This window comes from Neofelis nebulosa, chromosome 11 (assembly GCF_028018385.1).
Source record: "Neofelis nebulosa isolate mNeoNeb1 chromosome 11, mNeoNeb1.pri, whole genome shotgun sequence".
NCBI lineage: Eukaryota > Metazoa > Chordata > Mammalia > Carnivora > Felidae > Neofelis > Neofelis nebulosa.
In genome coordinates this window covers 66,178,386-66,205,689 of record NC_080792.1, presented here as the reverse complement: position 1 = coordinate 66,205,689, position 27,304 = coordinate 66,178,386, and the positions used below count along the sequence as shown (strand labels likewise).

Here is a 27,304-nt window from a genome sequence, read left to right as displayed (position 1 = left end):
CCATCTCTAGAATTCTTTTCATCATCCCAACTGAATGGATACTGAAACTCCGTACCCATTAAACAATAGCTCTCCATTCTCCCCTCCTCCCAGCCCCTGGTAACCTCTGTTCTTTTCTGTGTCTGAATTTGACTTCTCTAGGCACCTTATATAAGTGGAATCATAGATTGGGGCACCTGGGTGGCTCGGTTGGTTGAGTGTCCAACTTTGGCTCAGGTCATGATCTTATTATGGTTTGTGAGTTCGAGCCCTGCCTCGGGCTCTGTGCTGACAGCTCGGAGCCTGGAGCCTGCTTCAGATTCTGTCTCTCCTCCTTTCTCTGCTCCTCCCCCACTCATGCTCGCTTTCTTTCTCTCTCTCTCTCTCTCTCTCGATCTCTCAAAAATAAATAAACATTAAAAAAATGTTTTTAAGAAGGGTGGAATCATAGAGTATTTGGCCTTTTGTGTCTGGCTTGTTTCACTGAGCATAATGTCCTCAAGGTTCATTTATGTTGTAGTACACATCAGGATTTCCTTCCTTTTTATGACCTGATAATATTCCATTGAACAGATACACTACAGCTTGTTTATGCATTCATCTGTTGGTGAATGCTTGGGTTGTTTCCACTTCTTGGCTATTGTGACTAATGCTGCTATGAGCATCAGTGTACATCAGTGTCTGTCTCCCTGCCTTCACTTCTTTTGGGCATACAGCTAGGAGTGGAATTGCTGGCTCATATGTGTTTTAACCTTTTTGAGTGTATGCTTGGGAACCTTGTGTTTACAAAATTTCTCAGTTTTGATGCACTTGGGTGAGTCGGTTGAGCATTCAACTCTTTATCTCGACCCAGGTAATAAGATCAGGCTGCGTCAGGCTCTGGGCTGACAACCTGGAGCCTGCTTGGGGTTCTCTTTCTCTGCCCCTCCCCCACTCGTGTGCACACTCTCTCAAATAAATATACAAAAAAACAAAATTTCTCAGTTTCAATATCTAATACAGTAAACGTTGGTGGATATAATCCTCCTACACCAAAGGTCTTTGGGGTCCTCAGAAGTTTTAAGCATGAAAGGAGTTTGAGAATGAAAACATTTGAGAAATGCTTAATGAGAAAGAAGTGCTTATTTTGGTACTGTGGCCTTTGCACCTACATGGTTAGGGCATAGCTTATTCTGAAAAGTGTCAACAATCCATTGGCTAAGAAGAACTTGTCTGTGTCTCCCATTTTATAGCCAGAAGACAGGCATTACAAGAGAAAGCCGGGGGCAGGACCTTGGCAAAAGCCAGTAGTGGGAAGAGGGGGTGACTGTTTTTGAGCAACTTCAGATTTGGCAGAAATTGTGCTGGCTGCTTTACAAAGGGACTTGAGAGGATAGTGAGGAAGAAAAGGAGAAGGAATGTTGATCTGTAGCTAGAGTTATGCCAGTGAGACCCATTAGAATCCACGGCCGACCTACCAAGCAACTGTGTGTCAGTCCCCACCATACGAGGCAAGCTCTGTCCTGTCCTGGGTCTACCTGCTTTGTTTACCACTCTGGCCTAGGAGAGTTGCCTGGCACAAAGTGGCGCTTGGTAAATATTTTTTGAATGAGTGATTCACATGTATTAACCAGTGACTCACCCATTGGATTGCTGTCTGAAGAGCCCCTGCACTGCAGGTGAATCAGGAAGGGAGAGAACCTTCCCCACAGATATCTGGGAACTGATGACACTTTGTTGCCAACTTAAAGAATTGAGGAAGAAGATCTTTGAGCAGTTCAGTTCATCTGACATTTAGTGAGTGTCCCACAGAGCTGGGTGTTGGGTATTGGGTGGAAAGTAAAGATTTATCCTCTAGGACAGGGTTTGGCAAAAAACTCTGTAGCTGGCTGGTCTTTTTTTTTTTTTTTTTTTTTTTAATGTTTATTTTTGACACACACACACACACACACACACACACACACACAGCTCAAGCAGGGAGGGGAGGGGCAGAAAGAGAGAGGGGGAGACACAGAATCTGAAGCAAGTTCCAGGGTCTGAGCTCCAAGCTGTCAGCACAGAGCCCATTGTGGGGCTTGAACTTGTGAACCTCGAGATCATGACCTGAGCCAAAGTCGGATGCTTAATGGACTGAGCCATCCAGGTGCCCCTGTAGCTGGCTGCTTTTTTAAAAAAACCTGTTTCTGCATGTATCAACGGTTGATTCTTTTATATTGCTGAGTTAAGTAGTCTGGTTTGTGGCTATACTGCAGTTTGTTTATCCATTCAATTATTTTGGATATTTGGGTTTCCAGCTTTGGGATATTACAAATAAAATTACTCTTAAAATTTTTTTTTTAATGTTTATTTTTGAGAGAGGGAGAGACAGTGAGAATGGAGCAGGAGCAGAGAGAGAAGGAGACATAGAATTTGAAGCAGGCTCCAGGCTCTGAGCTGTCAGCACAGAACCCGACATGGGGCTCAAACTCACGAACCATGAGATCATGACCTGAGTCGAAGTTGGGAGCTTAACCGACCAAGCCTCCCAGGCACCCCAAATAAAATTACTCTTTGTGTAGATGTGTAACTTGGGTAAATGCCTGGAAGTGGAATGACTAGGTCATATGATGGGTGTATATTCAGCTTTCTACAAATGGTCAAATTGTTTCCTTTTTTTAAATTTAGTTTTTAAATTTAGTTTTTAGTAGTGTCTACACTCAATATAGGGCTCGAACTCCTCATGATCTGAGATCAAGAATTGCATGCTCTTTTGACTGAGCCAGCCATATGCCCCTGTCAAATTGTTTTCCAAAGTAGGTGTACAATTTTGCATTCCCACTAGCAATGTAGCAGGGTTCCAATTACTTCACATACTTGTGAATACTTGGTATCATCATTCTTTTTAATTTTAGCTATTTTGATAAGTAGGTAATGGTATCTCATTATGGTTTTAATTTGTATTTCCTTAATGACTAATGATGAGCATCTTTCATGTGCTTTTTTGCCATCTGTGTACCTTCTTTGGTTAAATGTCCTTTAAAATATTTTGCCACTTTGAAATTGCGTGGGTTTTCTTATTAGTGAAATTTGAGAGTTCTTTATATATTCTGGATACAAGCCCTTTATCAGATAGTCGATATACATGTGTTTCCTCACATTATGTGACTTGTTTTTTCATTCTCTTAACAGTGTTTTTGAAGAAGAAAAGTTCTCAATTTTGGTGAAGTCTAATTTATCAACTTTTTCTTTTATGGGTCGTACTTTGGCAGTGTGAATCGAAGAAATCTTTGCTGAACTCCAGTTCACAAAGATTTTCTCCGATGTTTTCTCATCAAAGTTTTATAGGTTTGCGTCTGTGATCTGTACTTTTTAATAATTTTTTTGAATGTTTATTTTTGAGAAAGAGAGAGGGAGAGACATAGTACGAGCCGGGGAGGAGCAGAGAGGGAGACACATATAATCTGAATCAGGCTCCAGGCTCCAAGTTGTCAGTACAGAGCCTGATGTGGGGCTTGAACTCAAGTGCTGTGAGATCATGACCTGAGCCGAAGTTGGGTGCTTAACCAACTGAGCCATCCAGGCACCCCACATCTGTGATCTATTTTGAGTTAGATTTTGGTACAAGGAATGGATCGAAATTCTTTCATTCTTCCTTCTCTGTTTTTTGATGGATGGATATCCAGGACCATTTGTTGAAAAGACTGTTCCTTCCCTAGGGAATTGCCTTGATACTATACCTTCATTGTAAATCACTTGTCCACTTATGTGGGCCTATTTCTGGACTCTATTATGGTTCCATTGATCTTGATGCCTGTCTTTGATGCTTATGGCACACTGTCATGTTTACTGTACCTTTACAGTAAGTCTTGGAATCAGATAGTGTAAGTCCTCCAACTTTGTTCTTCCTTTTCAAAGTTGTCTTGGGTATTTTAAGTCCTTTGTATTTTCATGTGAATTTTAGAGTCAGTTTGTCAATTTCTAGAAAAGCCTGCTGGAATATTGATTTGTATTGCATTGAATCTGTAGATGGATGTGGGGAGAATTGACGTTAACAACGTTGAATCTGTTGATCCATGAATACTTCATATGTCCCCATGGGTTTAGGTCTTTAAAAATTTTCTCTTAGCAATATTCTGTAATGTTCAACATGTAGGACTTGTACATCTGTCATTAGATTTATCCCATGGGATAAATACTGCTTTCCCATTTTTTTGTTTTTTTTTTTTTGGTTTTTTGATGCTGTCATTAAGGTAATTTTAAGTATTTTAATTTCTGGAACAGTTTGTATAGAATTGGTCTTATTTCTTCCTTAAGTCTGTAGTAGAATTTTCCAGTGAAGCCATCTGGGCCTGGAATTGCTTTGGGTGAAGGTTTTAACTAAAAATTCAGTTTCTTATGTGGCTCTAAGGTTATTCAGGTTATTGATTTCTTTTTGAGTGAGCTTTGGCAGTTTGTGCCTTTCAAGGAATTTGTTCATTTCATCTAAATTATCAAACTTACTGGGGCGCCTGGGTGGCTCAGTCGGTTGGGCGTCCGACTTCGGCTCAGGTCACGATCTCACGGTCCGTGAGTTCGAGCCCCGCGTCGGGCTCTGGGCTGATGGCTCAGAGCCTGGAGCCTGCTTCCGATTCTGTGTCTCCCTCTCTCTCTGCCCCTCCCCCGTTCATGCTCTGTCTCTCTCTGTCTCAAAAATAAATAAAACGTTAAAAAATAAAAATAAAAATAAATTATCAAACTTACTGATATAGAATTGTTGGTACTATTGCCTTATTATTCTCTCACTCCTTATTATCCTTTTTAATATTTCTGTAATCATAGTGATGACACCTTTCTTCTGATACTGGTATTTTGTGTTCTTAATTTTTTTCCTGGTTAGCCTGACTAGAGATTTATTAATGTTATTAATCTTCTAAAAACATAGCTTTTGTTTTCCTTATTTTCTCTAATATTCTGCTTTATATATTCCACTCTAATCTTCATTATTCCTTTTCTGCTATTTACTTTGGGTTTCATTTGCTATGCCAATTTCTTAAAAAGCTGGGGATACTGATTTGAGACCTTTTTTCTTTTCTGATAAGAGTTTAATGTAGTGCATTTGCCTCTGAGAACTGTTTTAGTTGCATTCCACAAATTTTCATTGATTTAAAATGTTTTCTTATTTCCCTTTTCATTTCTTCTTTTACCCATAGGCTATTTAGTAGTGTGTCAGTTGTTTCCATACAGTTGAGGGATTTTCCAGATTATCTGTCATTGATTTGTAATTTAATTCGGTTGTAGTCAAACAACATTGAATCGTTATAAATTTATTGGCAACTTGTTTTATGGCTCATAATATTATCTATTGTAAATGTTGTAAATGCTTATGGAAAAAATGTGTATTCTGTTGTCATTGGCTGGAGAGTTCTGTAAATGTTGGTTAGTGTTGTTTAGGTTGTCTATATCCTTGCCAATTTCCTGTCTGCTTCCTCTATCAGTTATTGAGAGAGGGGATGGAAAATTAGTTGTGAATTTGTCTCTTAGTGATAACAGTTGTCCCTTCATATTTTAAAGCTCTGCTATAGAGGCATAAACATTTAGGATCATTTTATCTTTTGTCATTATTCAGTGACCTTATTTATTCCTGGTAATATTATTTGCTCTGAAGTCTACTTTGTGTGATACTAATTTGGCTACTCCAGCTTTCTTTTGATCAGTGTTAGCATGGTATATCTTTTCCATTCTTTAATTTTCCCCTATTTGTGTCTTACTTAAAGAGGGTTTCATTTAGACCATATGTAATTGGGTCTTGGGAATTTTTTTTTTTTTTTAATTTATGGGACAAATTCTGCTTTTTAACTGGGGTGTTTGGATCAGCTCATCTGTTTGATTAGGCAAAATTAATTAAAATCTGCCATTTTGTTATTTTCTATTTGTACCACTTGTTTCCTTTTTCTTTTTGCCTTCTTTTGGATTGAGTATTTGTATTCAGTTTTGTCTTCTTTGTTGGCTAATTTGTTAAAATTCTTGTACAAGTTTAGTGGTATTCATCTTTAACTTTCTGCAGTTGACCATGTGACAGACTGCTTTTTCTGTAGCATAAGCCTTGAAATGGTATGCTTCTGCTTTTCCCTTCCCAGCTTTTGTGTTGCTGTCAAAGTTCTATTTCCATTTTTGCTTTAAGTAATTCTAGGGTGTCTGCTTTTTTTGTTTTCAGAACTTAAAAGTGTCGCTCCAGGGGTGCCTGGGTGGCTCAGTCAGTTGAGCATCCGACTTTGGCTCAGGTCATGATCTCATGGTCTGTGAGTTTGAGCCCCGCATCGGGCTCTGTGCTGCGAGCCTGGAGCCTGCTTCGGATTCTGTCTCCTTCTCTCTCTGCCCCTCCCTACTTGTGCTCTGTCTCTCAAAAATAAATAAATGTAAAAAAAAAAAAAAAGTTTAAAAAGTGTTGCTCCACTGTCTTCCAGCTTGTATGGTTTCTAATGAGAAATCTGCCATTGTCTTTGTTTTCCTGTGCTGACTATGTCTTTTTCCTCTGGTTACTCTCTCTCTCTCTCTCTCTCTCTCTCTCTCTCTCTCTCTTTTTAATGTTTTATTTATTTTTGAGGGAGCATGAGCAGGGGAGGCAGAGAGAGAGAGGGAGACAGGGGATCCAAAGCAGGCTCCACACTGACATTGGCGAGCCCGATGTGGGGCTTGAACTCACAAACCATGCTCTTGTGACCTGAGCCGAAGTTGGACTGAGCCACGCAGGCACCCCGAAAGAGTATCTTAAGCTGGCTTCCATGCTCAGCACGGGATCATGCTCACCACCCTGGGATTGTGACCTGAACTGAATTCAGGAGTTGGATTCTTAGCCAGTTGAGCCATCCAGGCACCCCTCTCTGGCTACTCAAGATTTTCTCTTTATCGCTAGTTTTAAGCAATTTAATCGTAATTTGCCTTAGACTAGTCTTCTTTCTATTTCTTCTGTTTGGGGTTCACTGACTGACGTGGATTTATGGGTTTTCATCACATTGGGAAGTTTTTTGCCATTGTTTCTTAAAATATTTTGTCTGTTGTTCGTCTCCCCCTCCCCCTGCTCCGTCCATGTGTCCCACAGCTCACAGTTCATTTTTTCCAGCCTTTTCCCCCCTGTGTTTTATTTCTTTTTTATTTTTTTTCAATATATGAAGTTTATTGTCAAATTGGTTTCCATACAACACCCAGTGCTCATCCCAAAAGGTGCCCTCCTCAATACCCATCACCCACCCTCCCCTCCCTCCCACCCCCCATCAACCCTCAGTTTGTTCTCAGTTTTTAAGAGTCTCTTATGCTTTGGCTCTCTTCCACTCTAACCTCTTTTTTTTTTTTTTTTTTCCCTTCCCCTCCCCCATGGGTTTCTGTTAAGTTTCTCTGGATCCACATAAGAGTGAAACCATACCTTTCTCTGTCTGGCTTATTTCACTTAGCATCACACTCTCCAGTTCCATCCACGTTGCTACAAAGGGCCATATTTCATTCTTTCTCGTTGCCACGTAGTACTCCATTGTGTATATAAACCACAATTTTTTTATCCATTCATCAGTTGATGGACATTTAGACTCTTTCCATAATTTGGCTATTGTTGAGAGTGCTGCTATAAACATTGGGGTACAAGTGCCCCTATGCATCAGTACTCCTGTATCCCTTGGGTAAATTCCTAGCAGTGCTATTGCTGGGTCATAGGGTAGGTCTATTTTTAATTTTTTGAGGAACCTCCACACTGTTTTCCAGAGTGGCTGCACCAATTTGCATTCCCACCAACAGTGCAAGAGGGTTCCCGTTTCTCCACATCCTCTCCAGCATCTATAGTCTCCTGATTTGTTCATTTTGGCCACTCTGACTGGCGTGAGGTGATATCTGAGTGTGGTTTTGATTTGTATTTCCCTGATGAGGAGCGACGTTGAGCATCTTTTCATGTGCCTGTTGGCCATCCGGATGTCTTCTTTAGAGAAGTGTCTCTTCATGTTTTCTGCCCATTTCTTCACTGGGTTATTTGTTTTTAGGGTGTGGAGTTTGGTGAGCTCTTTATAGATTTTGGATACTAGCCCTTTGTCCGATAAGTCATTTGCAAATATCTTTTCCCATTCCGTTGGTTGCCTTTTAGTTTTGTTGGTTGTTTCCTTTGCTGTGCAGAAGCTTTTTATCTTCATAAGGTCCCAGTAGTTCATTTTTGCTTTTAATTCCCTTACCTTTGGGGATGTGTCAAGTAAGAAATTGCTACGGCTGAGGTCAGAGAGGTCTTTTCCTGCTTTCTCCTCTAGGGTTTTGATGGTTTCGTGTCTCACATTCAGGTCCTTTATCCATTTTGAATTTATTCTCACCATGTGAATGGTGTGAGAAAGTGGTCTAGTTTCAACCTTCTGCATGTTGCTGTCCAGTTCTCCCAGCACCATTTGTTAAAGAGACTGTCTTTTTTCCATTGGATATTCTTTCCTGCTTTGTCAAAGATTAGTTGGCCATATGTTTGTGGGTCTAGTTCTGGGGTTTCTATTCTATTCCATTGGTCTCTGTGTCTGTTTTTGTGCCATCCCTGCTGTGTTTTAATTTAGAGTTTTTATTGTTGTCTTCAAGTCACTCATCTTTTCCTCTGTAAAACTGACTCTGTTCATGCTAGGCCTTGTAGTTTTCATCTCTAGGCAGTGGGTTTGATTCTTTCTTAAAATCTTCCATATATACTTAATGTGTTTGATTTTTCCTCTAGCTTCTTGAGCACTTGTAACTCGGTTTTAACTTTAATGTCCTTGTGTACCCTATCATTTGTACCATTTCTGAGTCAGTTTGATTGAATTCTTTTCATTTTGGTCATAATTTTCTGTTTCTTTGTATGTCTGGTAATTTTTTTATTGAATGCCAGACTTTGTGAATCTTGCCTTTTTTGGTTGTTGCCTATTTTTGCATTCCTATAAATATTCTTGAGCTTTGTTCTAGGATGTTACTTGGAAACAACTTGATCCTTTCAGCTCTTGCTTTTAATCATTGTTAGGCTGCGTTTAGTCTGGAGTTAATTTTTCTCCACTAACGAGATAGGACTCATCTGAGTAAATTTACTTAATGCCCTACAGGTTATGAGCTTTTCCACTCTGGGTCCTGAGAACGTACACCATTTGTGGTCCTGCTGAACTGCAATTGTTGTTTCCCTGTTATCCTATAGGGTAGTTTTCTCTCCAACCTGGGGTAGTTTCTTCACACCACACACTGATCAAGTACTTTGCTTCATTCCCCGAGGAATTCCTCTCTGGATCTCTGGAGTTTTAAAAAAAATTATTTTTAATGTTTATTTATTTTTGAGAGAGAGAGAGAGAGAGACAGATCATGAGCAGGGGAGAGGCAGAGAGAGATGGAGACACATAATCCGAAGCAGGCTCCAGGGTCTGAGCTGTCAGCACAGAGCTGGATGCGGGTCTCGAACTCACGAGCTGTGAGATCATGGTCAGATGCTTAACCAACTGAGGCACCCAGGTGCCCCTGGATCTTTGCAGTCTTAACATCTGTGCATCTCTCTCCGGGACTTTCTGGAGCGTTCTATGATTGCTGCCTGCCTGGCTTTTCCCAATTTTTAGCTGTATCCACTCACCTCCAAGAGTCTTCTGCACCTGCCCCCCACCTCCCCCAACCCCCCTCCCCCAACCTGCCCTGGAGTCCCTCTTCCTGCTTTGTAGCCTGGAAATGTTCTTGAGGCAGTAAGGCTCACCTCATATGTTTCCCAACTCAGGGACATTATCCTTTGTTGTTTGATGTCAATGTCTGGAATACTGGTGTTTTCTTTTATGTTATCCTTTTTCTCCCCCTAGTTGTTTCAAGTGAATAGTTAACTATGCCTATAACTCCATCTTGGCTGAAAGCCTTTACAAAATATACACCATTGTGACTATTTTGTCAGTGTTATATATATATAACAAGGTTTTCCTTATGGTTAGATGGACTGATCTATCACCAGTGTGTAGTGGCAGGCAGAGAGGAATGAACACTGGATTCCCAGTTCCTTGCCTTGGCCCTTGTTCCATCCCCACCTCAGAGTGGAAGACTCTCAGATGTATGCCTGACCCTGGTGGGGATGTGGGTTGTCCCTCTTTGCAGAGCACTGAAGAGGCTCTCCTGAACATACAGACACTGAGGCAACGATGCCCAACGTGGCTGTCTAGGGGTGGTGGTGAGGGGAGGGGTCAGGCCTAGCTTCCACATCCTACCTGATTTGCTAGGTTTGTCTTCCTTGGTTAATTAGAGTGATGATTGCCTCTTGTTACTTAGGCCAGTGGTGGGACAGGACTCAGGGATGGGAATAGTTCCTTTTCCTTCCTGGATTTCAGTGGAATGATTCCAGGACAAGGAAGACCCCAGAGGGAGCAGATAGAGCTGTGTATTTTCGTTCGTAAGTGAGCTTTGTTTGTTTCTTCTTCCTGTGTCATCGGGTTGGTGTGCAAGACCTCATCCCTCACACCTCATGCTTTTCCTTCGTTCTAGCTTTTTCCATATAGCAGCTGTTACCTCATTTCACAAGTCTGGTTTGAGGGACCAGAGAGTAAATATTTTTGTCTTTGCAGGTCATTTAGTCTCTGTTAGTCATTAGTCACAACTCTGCTGTTGTAGCTCAAAAGCAGCCACAGACCATAGGTATTTGTGGCTGTGTTCCAATAAAACTTTATTTAAAAACCAAGTGGAAAGAGCAGGAGTTGGCCTGTGAGTTGTAGTTTGCTGACCCTGCCTCAGTTCAAGCTTTTACTTTGCTGAAATATTTAATATTTTTGTGTGGTACCTCTATTATAATTGTTTCCAGAAATCACTGCCAGTTCTACCTTGCTTAAAACACAGATATCATCATGTTACTTAACTGACTAAATTACCTCTGGCTGTCTACAACATTCTCAGTAAGGGTCAGAGTCTCCACAGTCTGACCTCTTTTATATTTCTGGTCGTTTGTCAGCTCACGACCAGAAATATAAGTCTATTTGGCATATTTTCCTGCCTTGTGATAGTTCCATAAGCCTTAACTTTTTTCTGGAATGTTCTTTTCCTACATTAGATGTGTCTACTGGAATGTTCTTTTCCTACATCAGGTGTGTCTACTGAAACCGTCAACCTGCCTTGGGAACCCTGTTTACATCCACCTTCTTTAAGAAGGATTCCAGAGCCCCTCAGGTGCAGGCAGTTTCTCCTTCCTTCATGCTGTTTGAGCACTCCTGTGGTGCTCCCTACTGATTTGCCCTTTGTCAGAAACCTGTGTGTGTGTGTCTCATCCCTGTTGACCCAGAATCCCTCAGGAGGTGAGAGGTGTGCCCTCTTGTGACCTCTGTAGTCTAGTGCAGAGCCTGACTCGGAGCAGAAGTGTCAAGTGTGTATTTGAGGTGGTGCATAAAGATCGATGTCTTGGGGGTGCATTGCTCTGGGGACTTGTGTCACAGGCACAGCTCTTGGCTCCTCCTTGGGGCACGCATGCAGGCCCCTGAGGAGGTGGGCTGTGGGCAGGCTGACTGTGTAGGGCCCACACTCATGGGTCTGAGCGGCAGCAGGACCCGGTGATGGCAGGCTTGGCTGTCACAGGTCTCCACTGCTGCTGCGGCTTCCTCAATGGCCTCTTGCCCTTTGGTTCCACAGAACTGCGGTGCAACCCAGGGCAGTTTGCCTGTCGCAGTGGTGCCATCCAGTGCATCCCCCTCCCCTGGCAGTGTGACGGCTGGGTGACTTGTGAGGATGAGAGCGACGAAGCCGACTGTCCAGGTGAGTGTGTCGGGCAGGTGGACGCCAGTGGCCCTGCCTCTCCATGACAGCTGTGTGATTGGGGGCGGGCGGGGGTGGAGGATGATGTCTGCTGCAGCCAGTGCTGTATCCACTCATTGGAAGGTTGTGTTGAGCTAACCCTCTCCCCTCTCTCTTTCTCGCTTAAAAAAAAAATTTTTTTTTTAATGTTTATTTTTGAGAGAGAGAGACAGAGCATGAGCAGGGGCAGAGAGAGGGAGACACAGAATCCAAAGCAGGCTCCAAGCTCTGAGCTGTCAACACAGCTCTTTGTCAGAGAGCTCTGAGCTGTCAACACAGAACCTGATGCAGGGCTCAAACCCACGAACCACAAGATCACGACCTGAACCAAAGTTGGACGCTTAACTGACTGAGCCACTCAGGCACCCCTCTTTCTCTGCTTTTTAAAAATAGATGCCCAACATGGGCAGATCCCAGAACTTGCAAGACGGCAGGGTTGGGGCTAGGATGAGGCAAGAGGGATGCCAAGGACGTCACATTTCAGAAGGCACTGCTGGCCCTGAGAGCAGTACCCCTGAAGTGTGATGCCCTCTTGCCTCCCCCCATACCTGGCTCTAGAGATAGGTGCCGTTTGAGACTTCGCTAGAATCCTGCGGGTCATTTGGACTGTCTTGGCTCGGCCAGCCCATCCTGCTCACTCAGTCCCTAGTAATCTTTCACTTGGGGGTTTTCTCCTGACAGTGCATGGGCTCCTAAAGATCTATGCAGATGCCACAGAAAGTCTAAATTGTTGGTTCTCCATTTGGTTTCTGTCCCAGCACCTTCAGGGAATCTGACATACCCATGAGTAACAGTGTTTGCTACATCTCTGGTTCTCTGGGGGTGGGAGGTGGTAGTGTCTTCCCTGTGCTCATGCGTGTGTGGAAAACACATGCTTCATTCATGCCTTTCTCTTTTCCTGGGATTCTCTTGTTCTGTTTTCATGTGGGCAGATCCTACCTGTCCTTCAGGGCTTGGCTCAGATGATGCCACAGTAAGCAGGCATCTCTGAGCCTTCTGCCTGGAGGTTTGCTTCTGCCAGCACCTGCTCCTTCCCTGTGACAGCATCCAGAACCCCACTGGTAATTCCTTTTTAAATGTTTATTTATTTATTTATTTATTTTGAGAGAGAGAAAGAGTGCACGCGCTTGCCCATGCGAAAACAGAGGAGGGGCAAAGAGAGCAGGAGAGTGAGAATCCCAAGCAGGCTCCATGCTCAGCATGGAGCCCGATGCGGGGCTTGATCTCACAACTGCGAGATTGTGACCTGAGCCAAAATCAAAGAGCCAGACGCTTAACCGACTGAGCCACCCAAGAGCCCCAAACCATGGGTAATTCTCACCATTACCTGTACCCATGCTTGATCTTTCCTTCTAGACCTCCCTGAGAACAGGAGACCTGTCCTCCTTCTAAGTGTGACCTGGCCTAGAGCAGAGGTCCTTTTTAACATTCAGTAAATGGAGTGTTATAATTCCTGTAAGTCAGGTACTGAAGGAAAACCAATTAACTCCAACCAGGGAGATCCAGTAGGGTATCAAATAGGTGACACTTGAGCTGGGGACAGTTCTTTGAAGGGGCTTCCAAATAAGAAACAGAAGTGGTCTGGTCAGACTGAATTTACCCGAAAATATGGCCATTTAGAGGGCATTCCTACCCACCCCCCGTCATCCCTTGAGCCTGTTCGTTGGATTGTAAATGTCTGTGGTCAGGTACTTGCCTTTCCAGATGAATTTGAATGGTGGCAGCTGGGGCAGAAGCTTCTGGGACAGCCCTGTGTCTGAGAGCCCACCTGCACCTTCCTTTGGTACCAGCCCGGAGAGCATGAAATACTCAGTGCTTGGGGTGCTGATATTCCATGTTCGGTCATCTGTTGAGGACCAGTGGTTGTGACTGAGAGCTTCCCCAGGTCTGACTTACAGGGTGAGACTTCATATCCAGCCTCCTAGAGAATACTGTGAGCAAAGAACCAAATGATTCTTCGTTTGCTTTCAAGTAGAACACAACTTATTTGCTGAGGCACAGTAACTACCCTGTTGTATAGAACCTGAAAACGGTAGTAGCCACTCTAGTTCATCTTGTTCATCTCTCCATCTGCTGTGGATTTGATAAAGGCAGGGACTAGATTTGATTTCTGGGTCACGTGGTCTGGCACAGAGGGTCACAAGTCTGCTCAGCACAATGTTGATTTGAGGTTACATAGGTTGCCATATTTTCTCCCCAGAAAAGAGAAATAAAGTCTATCCAACGGGAGCCCAGATTTCTGAGTGGATGGATAATGTGCTCTAGGCCCCAACCACTGAGGGCCTGATGAGCATGGCAGTGCGTGAAAACTCAGGGAAGCCTGACAGGGCCGAGGAGTATTCCAGGAGAGGTAGAGGGCTGAGGCACTGTCCGCCTCCAGGCTCACTCCTGGCCTCCTCTTGGGTCTGGTATTGTTGTCTGTTCCATGGGATAGTGGCATGCCATGATCCAGGTAGGGGATAAGCTTTGATTTCTATTTGTTTTTAAAGTTGGAATTCTGAGAAATGAAAGTTATCAAAATAGACAAAGAATAATATAATGCTTGTTTCTCATGCTTGTTTCTCACTTCTGTAAATCAATAATTGCTGAAATTGTGTCCAATTTTTCCTAGTTTATTTTTTAAAAATTTAATTTTTTAAAAACATCACAAGTATGTGAAATCCTCGTTAACATTTCCCCCTACCGAAACAGAAAAAGAAGAAAAATCTTTGTGTGTGGGGAGAGGAGTGTGGACAGGGGGTTAGCTGATAACCACTTTTGCTGTGGCCTTCCTTTATCTGGGGAGAGTTTAAGTAAACCTGTGCAAAGCCTTAGCCACACTTGGTCAGGTTTTTGAACATGGACTTCAGGACTTCTGGAGAGACCATACAAGATTATTTCATCATCCTGCTGAAAGCCTGCTAAAATTTTAGTGAAAGAGTATAAAAACATAAAACCACAGGGACAAAGAAAATGGGAAAAGATGCAACAGTAGACCAGTAATTTCAGCATGTTTGGGGAAGATGGGAAACGGGTGGCATGCTGGATATAGTCTGGCCTGCAAGGCTGGGGCTATCACATTCAGACCCCGCTGCCAGCAGGCTTTGGATGTCAGTTGGCCCATGAGATCCTGCCCATGAAGTTTGCAAGGTAGAAGGGAGGTGGGCTCCTTCTTCCTCTGGCAGTGGTGCGGGTGCATGGGCTTAGCCCCAAATGAGGAAGTGCAGGGTTTCCACATCTTCCTCTGGCTGGCTGCCGCTGGGCTGCAGAGCAGCTGTGAAACTGGCAGAGGTTTTCTGTCATTTCCTGTCCTGTGGGCAGCTTCCAGACTCTGGACTACAACTGCAGAGGTAAAAGGGAAGGTTCAGGTGGTTCACTTTTATGCACACTCTGGCCTTTTTGATTGTTCTGAAAGGACCTGTTCCCTCTATTAAACTCCTCTCTTTTTGAAATACCTAGCATGATTTCTGTTCTGCTGACTGAACTATATTTGATGTAAATGGGAACTAACATAAGATGCATATAATTTTTAAATGGAGAAAAGTGTACAACTTTATTAGACATTAAAGAAGATTTGAACAAATAGAAACAGGGTTTTCTTGGCTAGAAAGACTCAATGTGGTTAAGTCACCTGTTCTTACATTGATCTGTGGATTCAGTGCATCTCCACAGGGGTTTTGGGGAAATGTGACAATTGGAAGAATGAAGTCCTAATATTGTAGGACACTTTGAAGAAGAGTAAGGTGTGAACAGTTGCCTTATCAGTGTCGAGGCTGACTTGACTGTCGGTTCAGGGAAGCACAGATTGGCCCATGCAGCAGAAGAGCTGCCAGAAATAGGCCCAAGAAACAGTACCTGGCAAAAGTAGAATTACGTATCTCTCGGGCAGAGGATAGATTCCTCAGTTCATAGTGTGTGACACTTGGGAAAGAATGTACACACAATGTACAGAAAAACCAGTTTCAGGTTAATTGAAGAACAGCTTCTAGAACACAGTCTAGGAAAATACTTTTTTATGACCTAGGTAGGAAAGGTTTTTTTGGTTTTGTTTTTAATTTTTTTTTTTAACATTTATTCATCTCTGAGAGACAGAGACAGAGCATGAGCAGGGGAGGGGCAGAGAGAGAGGGAGACACAGAATCGGAAGCAGGCTCCAAGCTGTCAGCACAGAGCCCAATGCAAGGCTCGAACTCACAGACCGCGCGTTCATGACCTGAGCTGAAGTCCAACATTCAACCGACTGAGCCACCCAGGCGCCCCATGTTTTTGTTTTTAAGTCATAAAAAATACCAACTCTGAAGTAAAAGTGACCAGTTTACTAGATTAAAATTAAGATCTTCCCTTTATCAAAAGGTACCCATAAAGAATGTGAACAGATAAGCCATAGTGGGAGTATATTTGCAACGTGTATAGCCCATAAAGGATTATAGTCCAGCACATTTAAGGAACTCCTACCCACGGACACAAGACGCACAGGCATGTCAAAGAAAAAGTAACAAGAACAGTGGTTAAACATATAAAAAGATACTCAGCCTCATTAGTATTCCAAGGCTACAGTGAGATTCCGCTTTACAGTTACTTAGATTGGCAAAAATTAAGCTGTCTGTTGGCAGAAATTAAGACATCTGACAAAACTGAGTGTTGGAGAGGGTGTGAGTGGGTTGGAAATCTTAATCTGCTGCTGTTGAGGAAGGTAAATTGATGGACCGGCATTAACTTGCAAAGCTGAACATTCTTGTATTCTGTGATCCATGATTTCCATTTGGTGGAACTCTAGAGAAATTCTGTAGCACTCTTCATACTAATAAACATCTTGGAAACAACCCAAATGTCTTTGTTCACACGATGGCATATTATGGACCAACGACAGTGAGTGAATGGTAGGTTCTTGCAGCAACATCAGTGGGTCTTCAAGACAGCCTGTAGGTTACGAAGGCAAGTTGCCAAAAAGTATGTACAGTACAATAAAGACAAGCAAAGTGACCATTATCTTATGTATAGCTACATACATGTGTGGTAAACCAAAAGAAAAAAGGCAAAATGTTGATACAGAAAATTCGGGCTCCTGATTCTTCCCCAGTGGGGAGACAGAGGATAAAACTGGGAGAAACAACCCTACAGCTGATGTTTGAGTTCTTAAGTAGGGTGGGGGTTGAGATGGGGGGCTCACAACTGTATTTTTAGGCTTTATTTCTTAAATATGTGTTATATATATGTTCTTTGGAATATGTTAGATATTATCAAAGCTTCCCCCTCCCCACCCCCCAAGAAAAGCCAATAGGAAGAGAGTGAAAACTGACTTAACATGGCAGAGAAACTGTAACCGTGAGACTGCTTGAGAGAGAGAGACCATTAAGAAATGGGCCAGTTTGATGAGCAGCACCCCTGAAAGGCTTGGAGGCGTGAGATACTGAGGCTGGTGGGCACGTGGCATGGGAACGGATGGGGTTGGTGGGATTCTCCTTCACCACCTGTCTCCCTTCTCACTCTGCATAACTAGAGGATTCTTTCTCCTAGTGGCAGACATGAGGTTTATTTTCTATACCATCACTGCCCTGTAGAGTACCCAGGAGGCACGTGTGGCTATTGAGCACTGTGACCATTTCGAAAAAGGATGGACTTGGAGTGTAAAGTACATGCCGAATATCAGACTCAGTACAATAAAAGAGTAAAACACCTCAATGATACTTTTTTATATTGATTATGTGCTGAAATGATAGTATTTTGAATATATTGGGTTAAATTATTAAAATTAATTTCCTCTCTTGTTGAAATGTGGCTTGCATTATATGTCTGATGGACAACACTTGGACTTAAAGTCAGAAAAATAGGAGACACCAGGCCCAGCAGAGGGAAGCCGTGGAGGTTGAAGACAGAGGAATTCATTGAGGAGGGCACCTGTTGGGATGAGCACTGGGTGTTGTATGGAAACCAATTTGACAATAAATTTCATATTAATAAAATAAAATGAAATAAAACATGGAATGAATAAATCATGGGTATAAAAGGCACAACATAAAGAATATAGTAAATGATACTGTAACAGCATTATATGGTGACAGATGGTAGCTACACTTGTGGTGAACATAGCGTAACATACAGAGAAATCGAATCACTATGTTGTGTACCTGAAACTAATATAACATTGTGTGTCAATTCCACTGAAATATTTTTTTGAGAGTTAATTTAAATAAATATTAAGAGACAAAAAGAGGAATTAAGATAAATTCTCTATGGGGACAGGTGAGACCCTCAGCCATATTTTCTGCCCTGCTGTTCCAGTGCCAGCAGCCAGGGCTGTTTCCCTAGGCAAAGGATTTGAGGAGTCTTTCCTAGAGAAACTGGCACTTCTGGAAGGGGTAGAAGAGGTATGAACATAATAGAGGATTCCCAACTAAAAGGCTGACTCTCCTACTCTGCTCCCCACCTTGAGGCTCACTTGAACCCCACTAGTGTTTATAGAGCCTCTGATAAGCTGGGCCACCTTCTTTTTTTTAAATGTTTGTTTATTTTGAGAGAGAGAGAGAGATCAAGATTGAAATCGAGCAGGGGAGGGCAGAGAGAGAGGGAAAGAGAATGCCAGGCGGGCTCTGCACTGTCAGCACAGAGCCCAGTGTGGGGCTTGATCTCACAAACCATGAGATCATGACCTGATCTGAAATCAAGAATCAGATGGTTAACCAACTGAGCCACCCAGGTGCCCCTGGACCACCTTCCTCTTAGACCTGAAAGACAGCCAGTGCTTTCTCGACTCTAGAAAAAAACATCTACTGGATGCTCACTGGACTCTAAATAAAAAGCATCCTGGACCAAAAGGGTCAGCACAGAGTGACCTGAGGTGGCTAACTGTGCTGTGTGAAAAATGGTGGTGGCTTTAGAACCAAGCTGCTAGGGCTGGAACCCTGCCCCCACCACTTACTGGCTGTGGTTCTGTGGGCAAGATGGGTTTTGAACTTCATTGTCCTCTAGTATGAGATGGGAAAAATAATAGTACCTGCCTCTTAGGGTTGTGGTGAGGCTTACATAACATGATACCTATAAAGTGCTTAGAGCAAAATGTGGCACATGATAACCTCTGATATATATGAGAAAGACTTAGAATTTAGGGAGAAAAAGCAAACTTTGAAAATATATCTGACATCTTGCAAAACAGCAGTCTAGGAAACTTCAAACCCTCATCCCCAGACAGAGGGCGCACACATGAAGCAAGAAACTAGAGAATAGCTAAAATAATTTTATAGAAGCTCTGGAAAACAGGTCTGCAGGAACACCTAGTCAAGAAAAAGCCACATTGAAATGGTACGAAGTTTGGTGGCATTTTTACGCACCTTTGCACCACCCACTCCCCTCCCCCTCTCCTCCCGCCCCCAGCACAGGAGATCTGAGGGGAGCAACAGCCCAGTTGCAAATTCCCTGCCTCTACCAGGAGGGAGCAGGGCAGACCTTACCTGCAATATTTGAGCTTGTCTGGGGCTGTTTGGGGATACCTGTTTTCTCTGAGGTGGGGCGGGGGTGGGGGGGATGCTCATATCTCAAGCTGTGAAAATGGTGTTTGTGAAAGCTGCAAGGGGACTCCAGAGCTGCAGATGCCTGGGGCAAGGTACTAGGGGTGAGGGATACAATCGAATATTGAAGACCCTGAGGAGTTGGGTGACACTCTGTGAAATTAAGACCTTTGTTTGTTTTTTTTAATGTTTATTTTTTAGAGAGAATCAGAGCATGAGCGAGGGAGGGGCAGAGAGACAGACAGAATCCAAAGTGGGCTCCAGGCTCTGAGCTGTCAGCACAGAGCCCGACGCGGGACTCAGACCCATGAGCCTTGAGACCATGACCAGAGCTGAAGTCAGATGCTTAACTGATGGAGCCACCCAGGCGCCCCAAAATTAAGACCTTTAAGAGCAGCTGTGTATACTTAAGAATCAGAAAAGTTCACACACAGGCTCAGGCAAGATGCACGTGCGGAAAAGACTTGAGGAGACGTTAAGCCTTCACTCCAGGCTGGTCTCAAGGCTCAGAACAAACCCTGCTAATTAGCAAAGGTCTTCTTCAAAGACAAAGCCAGTCTGCAAAGACTGGGAAAGGTGGCTGTTTATTCAGATGCCCAATTTTCAACAATAAAATCACAAGGCAATCAAAGGAACAGGAAAACATGGCCCATTTAAAGGAATACAATTAAGTGGTAGAAACTATCCTTGAAGAAACCTAGGCATTGGACATACTAGACAAATGTTTTAAAACTATCTTAAATATACTCAAAAAGCTAAAGGAAACCACAGAAAACTAAAGGAAATCAAGAAAATAATTTATGAACAATATGAGAACACCAACAAAGAGTAAGAAATTAAAAAGAAGACCAAACAAATACTGTAACTGAATTGAAAAATCCACTAGAGGGACAGTATGCTCCACTGGTCAGAAGAAAGACTAAGTGAATTTACAGGACATTTGAAATTGAGTCTCTGGAACAAGACGGACAAAGAAAGGTAAGCAGAGCCTTGAGGACTTAAGAGAGCACTCAACAACAGCAGTATACACATTTTTCCCCCTCAAGTGCGCAGGTAACATTCTCCAGGATAGACCATATGTTAGGCTACAAAACTAGTCAATAAGGTTAGAAGATTGAAATTATACAAAGTATATTTTCTAATCACAATGGAATGAAACTAGAACAGTAAGAGGAAAATGGGAAAATTCACAAATAATGGAAATTCAGTACTCTTAGCATCAAGAAGAAATCACAAAGGACACTAGAAAATATCTTGAGACAAATGAAAATGAAAACACTGCATATGAAAAACCAATGAGATATAATGAAAACAGTGCTAAAAGGCTGTAAATGTTACATTAAAAAAGAGACTCCTGGGTGGCTCACGTGGTTGAGCGTTCAACTCTTGATTTCAGCTCAGTTCATGATCCCAGGGTCATGATTCTTTAAGATTTAAGATTCTCTCTCTCCCTCCCCCACCCCCACCCCCCGCTCACAAGTGCTCTCTCTCTCTCTAAAGTAAATAAAGGTAAAAAAAGATCTCAAATCAGAAACCTAACTCTACACCTTAAGGAACTACAAAAAGAAGAATGAACTAAACCCAAACCCAGGAGAAAGAAGAAAATAAAGATTAGAACAGAGATAAATTGGAGAAAACAGAAAAATCAATGAACCCAAAGATCAACAAAATTGGCAGACCTTTAGCAAGAATGACTAAAAAGAGAACACCCAAATAACTAAAAGAAGAAATGAAAGTTGGGACACTATTACCAATAAAAAGAATTATGTAAGAGAGTATTCTGAAGAATTATATGCCAACAAATTGGTTGACCTAGATGAAATGGAAAATTCCTGGAAACAAGCTTCCGGAACAAAATTACAGACTGATATTCCATGAACAGTGGTGCAGAAATTCTGAACAAAGTACTGGCAAACAAAATCTAACGGCACATTAAAAGAATTAAATACTATGACCAAATGGATTTACTCTTGGAATGCAAGGATGGTTCAACAAATTAAAGTCAATCAATGTAATATAGTGCTACACTAACAGAGTGTGGGGGAAATAACTACATGTTCATCTCAGCTCAGAAAAAAATACTTGGCAAAATTAACCATTAACCATTCTTTTATGGTAACAAACACTCAACAAGCTGGGAATAGAAAGAAACTACCTAAAAATAATAAAGACCATAGATGACACATCCACAGCTAACATCATACTCAGTAGTAAAGACTGAAAGCTTTTCCTCAGGAAGAGGACAAGGATTTCATCACTTCGACATGGTAATGGGAATTAATTCTAGCCAGAGCATTTAGACAAGAAAATAAAAGCATCAGAATTGAGAAGGAAGAAGTAAAATTATCCCTGATCACAGATGACATGATTTTACACACTCACTCACTCACACACACTGTTGGAACTAATAAAAGAATTCAGTAAAGTTTAAGGACACAAAATACACTAACAATGAACAAAAAGGAATAAGGAAATGGTTCCATTTACAATAGCTTAAAAAAGAATAAAACACTTAGGAATAAATTTAACCAGGGAGGTGAAAGATTAGTACACTGAAGTCTATAAAACATTGCTCAAAGAAGTTAAAGAAGATACTAATAAATGGAAGGACATCCCATGTTTGCAGACTGGAAGAATTAAGAAGCTGTCAATGCTATCCAAGCAATCTACAGATTTAGTACAATCCCTATCAAAATGCCAACAACCTTTTTTGCCAAAATAGGAAATTCCATCCTAAAATTCGTATAAAACCTGAAAGGACCCCAAATAGACAAAACATTCTTGGAAAAGAACAAAGTTATAAATCTCATACTTCTGATTTTAAAACTTGCTACAAAGCTACAGTAATCAAGACAGTGTGGTACTGGCATAATGACAGATATATAGGCCAATGGAATAGAATAGAGAGCCCAGAAATGGTGAAATTACTTTCCACAAGGGCATTGTTCAGTGGATGAGGGGAAGATTATTTTCAATAAATGGTACTGGAAAAACCTGACAACCACATGCAAAAGAACCTTCACTTGGGGCGCCTGGGTGGCGCAGTCGGTTGAGCGTCCGACTTCAGCCAGGTCACGATCTCACGGTCCGTGAGTTCGGGCCCCGCGTCAGGCTCTGGGCTGATGGCTCGGAGCCTGGAGCCTGTTTCCGATTCTGTGTCTCCCTCTCTCTCTGCCCCTCCCCCGTTCATGCTCTGTCTCTCTCTGTCCCAAAAATAAATAATAAAAAAAATAAAAAATAAAAAAAAATAAAAAAAAAAAAGAACCTTCACTTAACACCATACAAAAATTAATCCAGCCTGGGACAAAGACATAAGTATAAGAGCTGAAACTATAAAACTAATAGAAGAAAACAGGAGAAAAGCTTCATGACATTGGATTTGGCAATGACCTTTTACATGTGGCATCTAAAACATGGGCAGCAAAGGAAAAATATAGATAAGTTAGGCTACATCAAAATTTAAAACTGCATTAAAGGAAACATTCAACAGAGTGAAAAGGCAGCCTATGGGTTAGGAGAAAATATTTGCAACTCGTATCTGATGAAGGGCTATTATTGAGAATATATATAAAAAAATCTCCAACTCAGCAATAAAATATCTGGTTTAAAAATGGGCACAGGCGGGGCGCCTGGGTGGCGCAGTCGGTTAAGCGTCCGACTTCAGCCAGGTCACGATCTCGCGGTCCGTGAGTTCGAGCCCCGCGTCAGGCTCTGGGCTGATGGCTCGGAGCCTGGAGCCTGTTTCCGATTCTGTGTCTCCCTCTCTCTCTGCCCCTCCCCCGTTCATGCTCTGTCTCTCTCTGTCCCAAAAATAAATAAAAAATGTTAAAATATATATATATATAATAAAAATGGGCACAGGGCCTTGGTATTTCTCGAGAGAAGACATACAAATAGCCAAAGAGTGCGTGAAAACATGTTGAACATCATTAATCATTAGGAAAGTGCAAATCAAAACCACAGTGAGACACCACCTCACACCCATCAGGATAGCTGCTTTCAAAACAAGTGCTGGTGAGGATGTGGCGGGGATGAGGTGGGGATGTGGAGATGGTGGTGGGTACATGGAGAAATTGGAACACTTGTATACAATTGGTGGGAATGTGAAATGGTAAAGTCCCTGTGGAAAACAGTATTGTGGTTCCTCAAAAACTTACAAATAGAACTACCGCAGGATCCAGTAACTCCTCTTCTGCATCTATACCCAATTGAAAGCAGGGTCTATGACCTGTGTCCTTAAAAATGGTTAAAAATTAAAAAAAAAAAATTAAGTTTAATTATTTTTAAAGTTTATTTTTGAGAGAGAGACAGAGTGAGCGGGAGAGGGGCAGAGAGAGAATGTCAAGCCGGCTCCGCGCTGTCAGCACAGACAGAGCCTAATGTGGGGGCTCAAACTCGTAAACCATGAGATGATGACCTGAGCTGAAACCAGGAGTCAGGTGCTTAACTGACTGAGCCACCCAGGTGCCCATATTTTATTTATTTTGAGAAAGAGCATGAGTGGGGTAGGGGAAAGAGAATTCCAAGCAAGCTCTGCATTGTCAGTGCAGAGCCTGACATGGGGCTTACAAACCATGAGATCATGACCTGAGCTAAAATCAAGAGACGGATGCTTGACTAAGCCACCCTGGCACCCCCCTCCAAATAGTTAAAATTTTATGTGTTTTGACACAATGAAAAATATGTATGTATATACACATACACAGATGATCTATTTTCTAAACATGAACAGAATGCTGTGAAAAGGAACAATTGAGCAAGAATGAGCTCTTAACCTATTAAAAAATGAGTCCAGAAAATCTGATTAGTAAGAGTACTTTTATTTTTTTTATTTAAAAAACTAATTTTTTTTGACATTCATTTTTAAGAGTGAGCGAGACAGAGCACGAGTGGGGGAGGGGCAGAGAGTGGGGACATAGAATCAGAAGCAGGCTCCAGTGTCGGCACAGAGTTCGATGCGGGATGGAACTCACGGACTTCGAGATCATGACCTGAGCTGGAGTTGGACGCTTAACTGACTGAGCCACCCCAGGCGCCGCTTATTAAAAAAATGTTTAATGTTCTTGAGGCAGAGAGAGACAGAGTGTGAGTCAGGGAGGGACAAAGAGAGAGGGAGACACAAAATCTGAAACAGGCTCCAGGCTCCAGACTCTGAGCTTCAGGCTGTCAGCACAGAGCCTGATGAGGGGCTTGAACCCACAAGCCGTGAGACCATGACCTGAGCTGAAGTCGGATGCCTAACTGACTTGGCCACCCACGCACTTCTGATTACTAAGAGTTCTTTAAAAAAATTTTTTGAGAGAGAGAGATAGAGTACCAGTGGGGGAGAGGCAGAGAGAGAGGGAGACACAAAATCTGAAACAGGCTCCAGGCTCCAGACTCTGAGCTCCAAGCTGTCAGCACAGAGCTGGATGCAGGGCTCGAACCCACGAACCATGAGATAATGACCTGTGCCAAAGTCAGATGCTTAACCAACTGAGCCACCCAGGTGCCCCTAAGAGTTTTTTTTTTTAAGGAAAACAGAAAAAATACAGGAGCAGAGGGAATAGTAAAGACGTCATACAGCTTTGGAGTTAGGGCACAACAGTTTTTAAAAGACTTAGACAAGATACCTTGTGTAATTGCAGTGTGTTAGGAATACAGTGAACATAGCGTCCAAGGAGAGCGAGCACGGGTCCCGGTGAAAAGATCAGGAATCAGAATAACATGAGATGCTTAGCAGCAGTACTTGTGTGAGGAAACAGTGGGGCAAGGCCACCTGGATCCAAAGAGGAGCTTATTTTAATGGTCTAAATCAAAATTTTAGTTGTTGCTTGATTGATGTTATTTGTACACACAATCTGATTATTCAAATAGTTCTATAAGACTTATTTATTTAATAGCAACCCTAGGGGCGCCTAGTGGAAGCATCCAACTTCGGCTTAGGTCATGATCTCACAGTTCAGGAATTCAAGACCCGGGTTAGGCTCTGTGCTGACAGCTCAGAGCCTGGAGCCTGCTTCCTCTCTCTGCCCTTTCCCCGCTCATGCTCTGTCTCTCTCTGTCTTTCAAAAATAAATAAATGTTATAAAGAATTTTTTTTCAATAAAAAAGAAATGGCAACCCTGATACTCCCCTGCCCTGTTTCCTACTTCTCAGAAGCAAATATTTGAGATTACTTGAGATGTTGATTTCACTTGGCGTTTATCTGTGTCTCCAAAAATTCCATGGTTTTAGGCATTCCCTGTTGATCTTCCCTGAACAAGGTGGCTGACTCTTCCCCCTTCGTCTCCTCACTCCCAGAGTTCTTGCTCCCTGTCGGTCCTGTTTTTGGCTGGGCATCAAGGATAATTTCATTTCCTTTTTGCTGGTGAAACATTTTGTTTTTACCCCAGAGTTGAACATTGTCCTCATCATCTTTTTGTTTGTTTTGATAACTTGAGATGTAATTCACTTACCATAGATAGAAGTGGCCCGTTAAATATGGTTTCCGGTAGTTTTTAGAATATTTACAGAGTCATGCAACCATCACTCCAATTGTAGAACATTTTTGTCACCCCAAAATAAAACCCTGTACCCATCAGCAGGCACTCTCCAATTCCTCTCAAGCCTTATTAGTCCCTGGAAACCACTTACTTTCTGTCTGTATGGATTTGACTCTTCTGCACATTTTACAGAAATGGAGTCATACAATGTAAGGTATTTTGTGTCTGGCTTCTTTCACTTGGTATAATGTTTTCAAAGTCCATCCATGTAGTTTTCTTTTTAACTTTTTTTTTTTTTTTTGAGAGCGAGTACATGTGAACAGGGGAGAAACAGAGAGAGAGAGAGAGAGGGAGAGAGAGAGGGAGGGAGAGGGGGAGAGGGAGAGAGGGAGAGGGAGAGAGAGAATCCCAAGCAGGCTTCACGCCCAGCACAGAGCCCAATGCAGGGCTTGATCTCATGACAGTGAGACCATGACTTAAGCCTAAATGAAGAGTCGGACGCTTAACAGACTGAGCCACCCAGGTGCCTCTTGTTTTGCCTTTAAAAAAAAAACTGTATTGGGGGCACATGGGTCACTCAGTCGGCTAAGCATCTGACTTAAGCTCAGGTCATGATCTCACATTTTGTGTTTGTGCCCACGTTGGGCTCTCTGCTGTCAACACAGAGCCTGCCCTTACCCGACTCTCTCTCTCCCTCTCTCTCTCTCTCTCTCTCTCTCTCTCTCTCTCTCTCTCTCTCTCTCTCAAAAATAAACATTAATTTTTTTAAATAAATTTAAAAACTTATATACTTAAAAAATGTTTTATATGTCTTTTTCAATTTTTTTTAACATCTTTACTGATAAAATCTATGTACCATAAAATTCATCCCTTTTAAAGTCTTTTTTTTGTTTAAGTTTATTTATTTTGATAGGGAGAGCAAGAGAGAGAGAAAGAAAGTGGCAGAGAGAGGGGGAGAGAGAATCCCAAACAGGCTCTGCGCCATAAGCACAGAGCCCGACGTGGGGCTCAAACTCACAAACTGCGAGATCATGACCTGAGCCGAAATCAAGAGTCAGCTGCTTAACCGACTGCACTGCCCAAACACCCCAAAATTCATCACTTCTAAAAGCATTCAAGTCAAGGCGCCTGGGTGTCTCAGTCGGTTAGGCGTCTGACTCTTGATCTTGGCTCAGGTCATGATCTCACAGTTTATGAGTTAGAGCCCAGCGTCTGGCTCCACGCTGATGGTGTGGAGCCTGCTTGGGATTATCTCTCCTTTCTGCCCCTCCCCTGGCTGTGTGCATGTATGCCTGTGCGCTCGCGTGCTCTTTTCTTTCTTTCTTTGTCTCTCTCTCAAAATAAATAAAAAATAAAAGCGTACAAGTTAACCATTTTTTTTTGTAAAATTTACAGAGTTCTGTAACTATTACCACAGTGAATTTTAGAACATTTCCATTGCCCCCAAAAGATCTCCATGTCCGTCTATAGTTACTCTTTGTTCCCTCCCCCAGTCCCAGGCAACTAATGATGTATTTTCTGTCTTATAGACTTGCTTTTCTGGACATGTCCTATAAGGTGAATCATACCATTTGTGTTCTAGCTTCTTCCATTTGGCATTATGTTTTTGAGGTTCATCCATTTGCAGCCTGTGTCAGTAGTTCCTTTTCCTCACCAAATTTTCCA

General features: G+C 42.4%; 1 protein-coding gene across 6 annotated transcripts in view; it reads left to right on the top strand.

Annotated features, from left to right (window-relative positions):
- DGCR2 (DiGeorge syndrome critical region gene 2) overlaps positions 1-27,304 on the top strand; it is a 99,473-nt gene that overhangs the window by 22,886 nt on the left and 49,283 nt on the right. For 4 of the 6 annotated variants that reach the window (XM_058692952.1, XM_058692951.1, XM_058692954.1 and 1 more), the window contains exon 2: positions 11,530-11,652. The exons of the other annotated variants lie outside the window; for them this stretch is intronic. In XM_058692952.1, the coding sequence (XP_058548935.1) occupies positions 11,530-11,652 (123 nt within the window). The remainder of the gene's footprint in view (positions 1-11,529; positions 11,653-27,304) is intronic. 6 annotated transcript variants of the gene reach the window in all.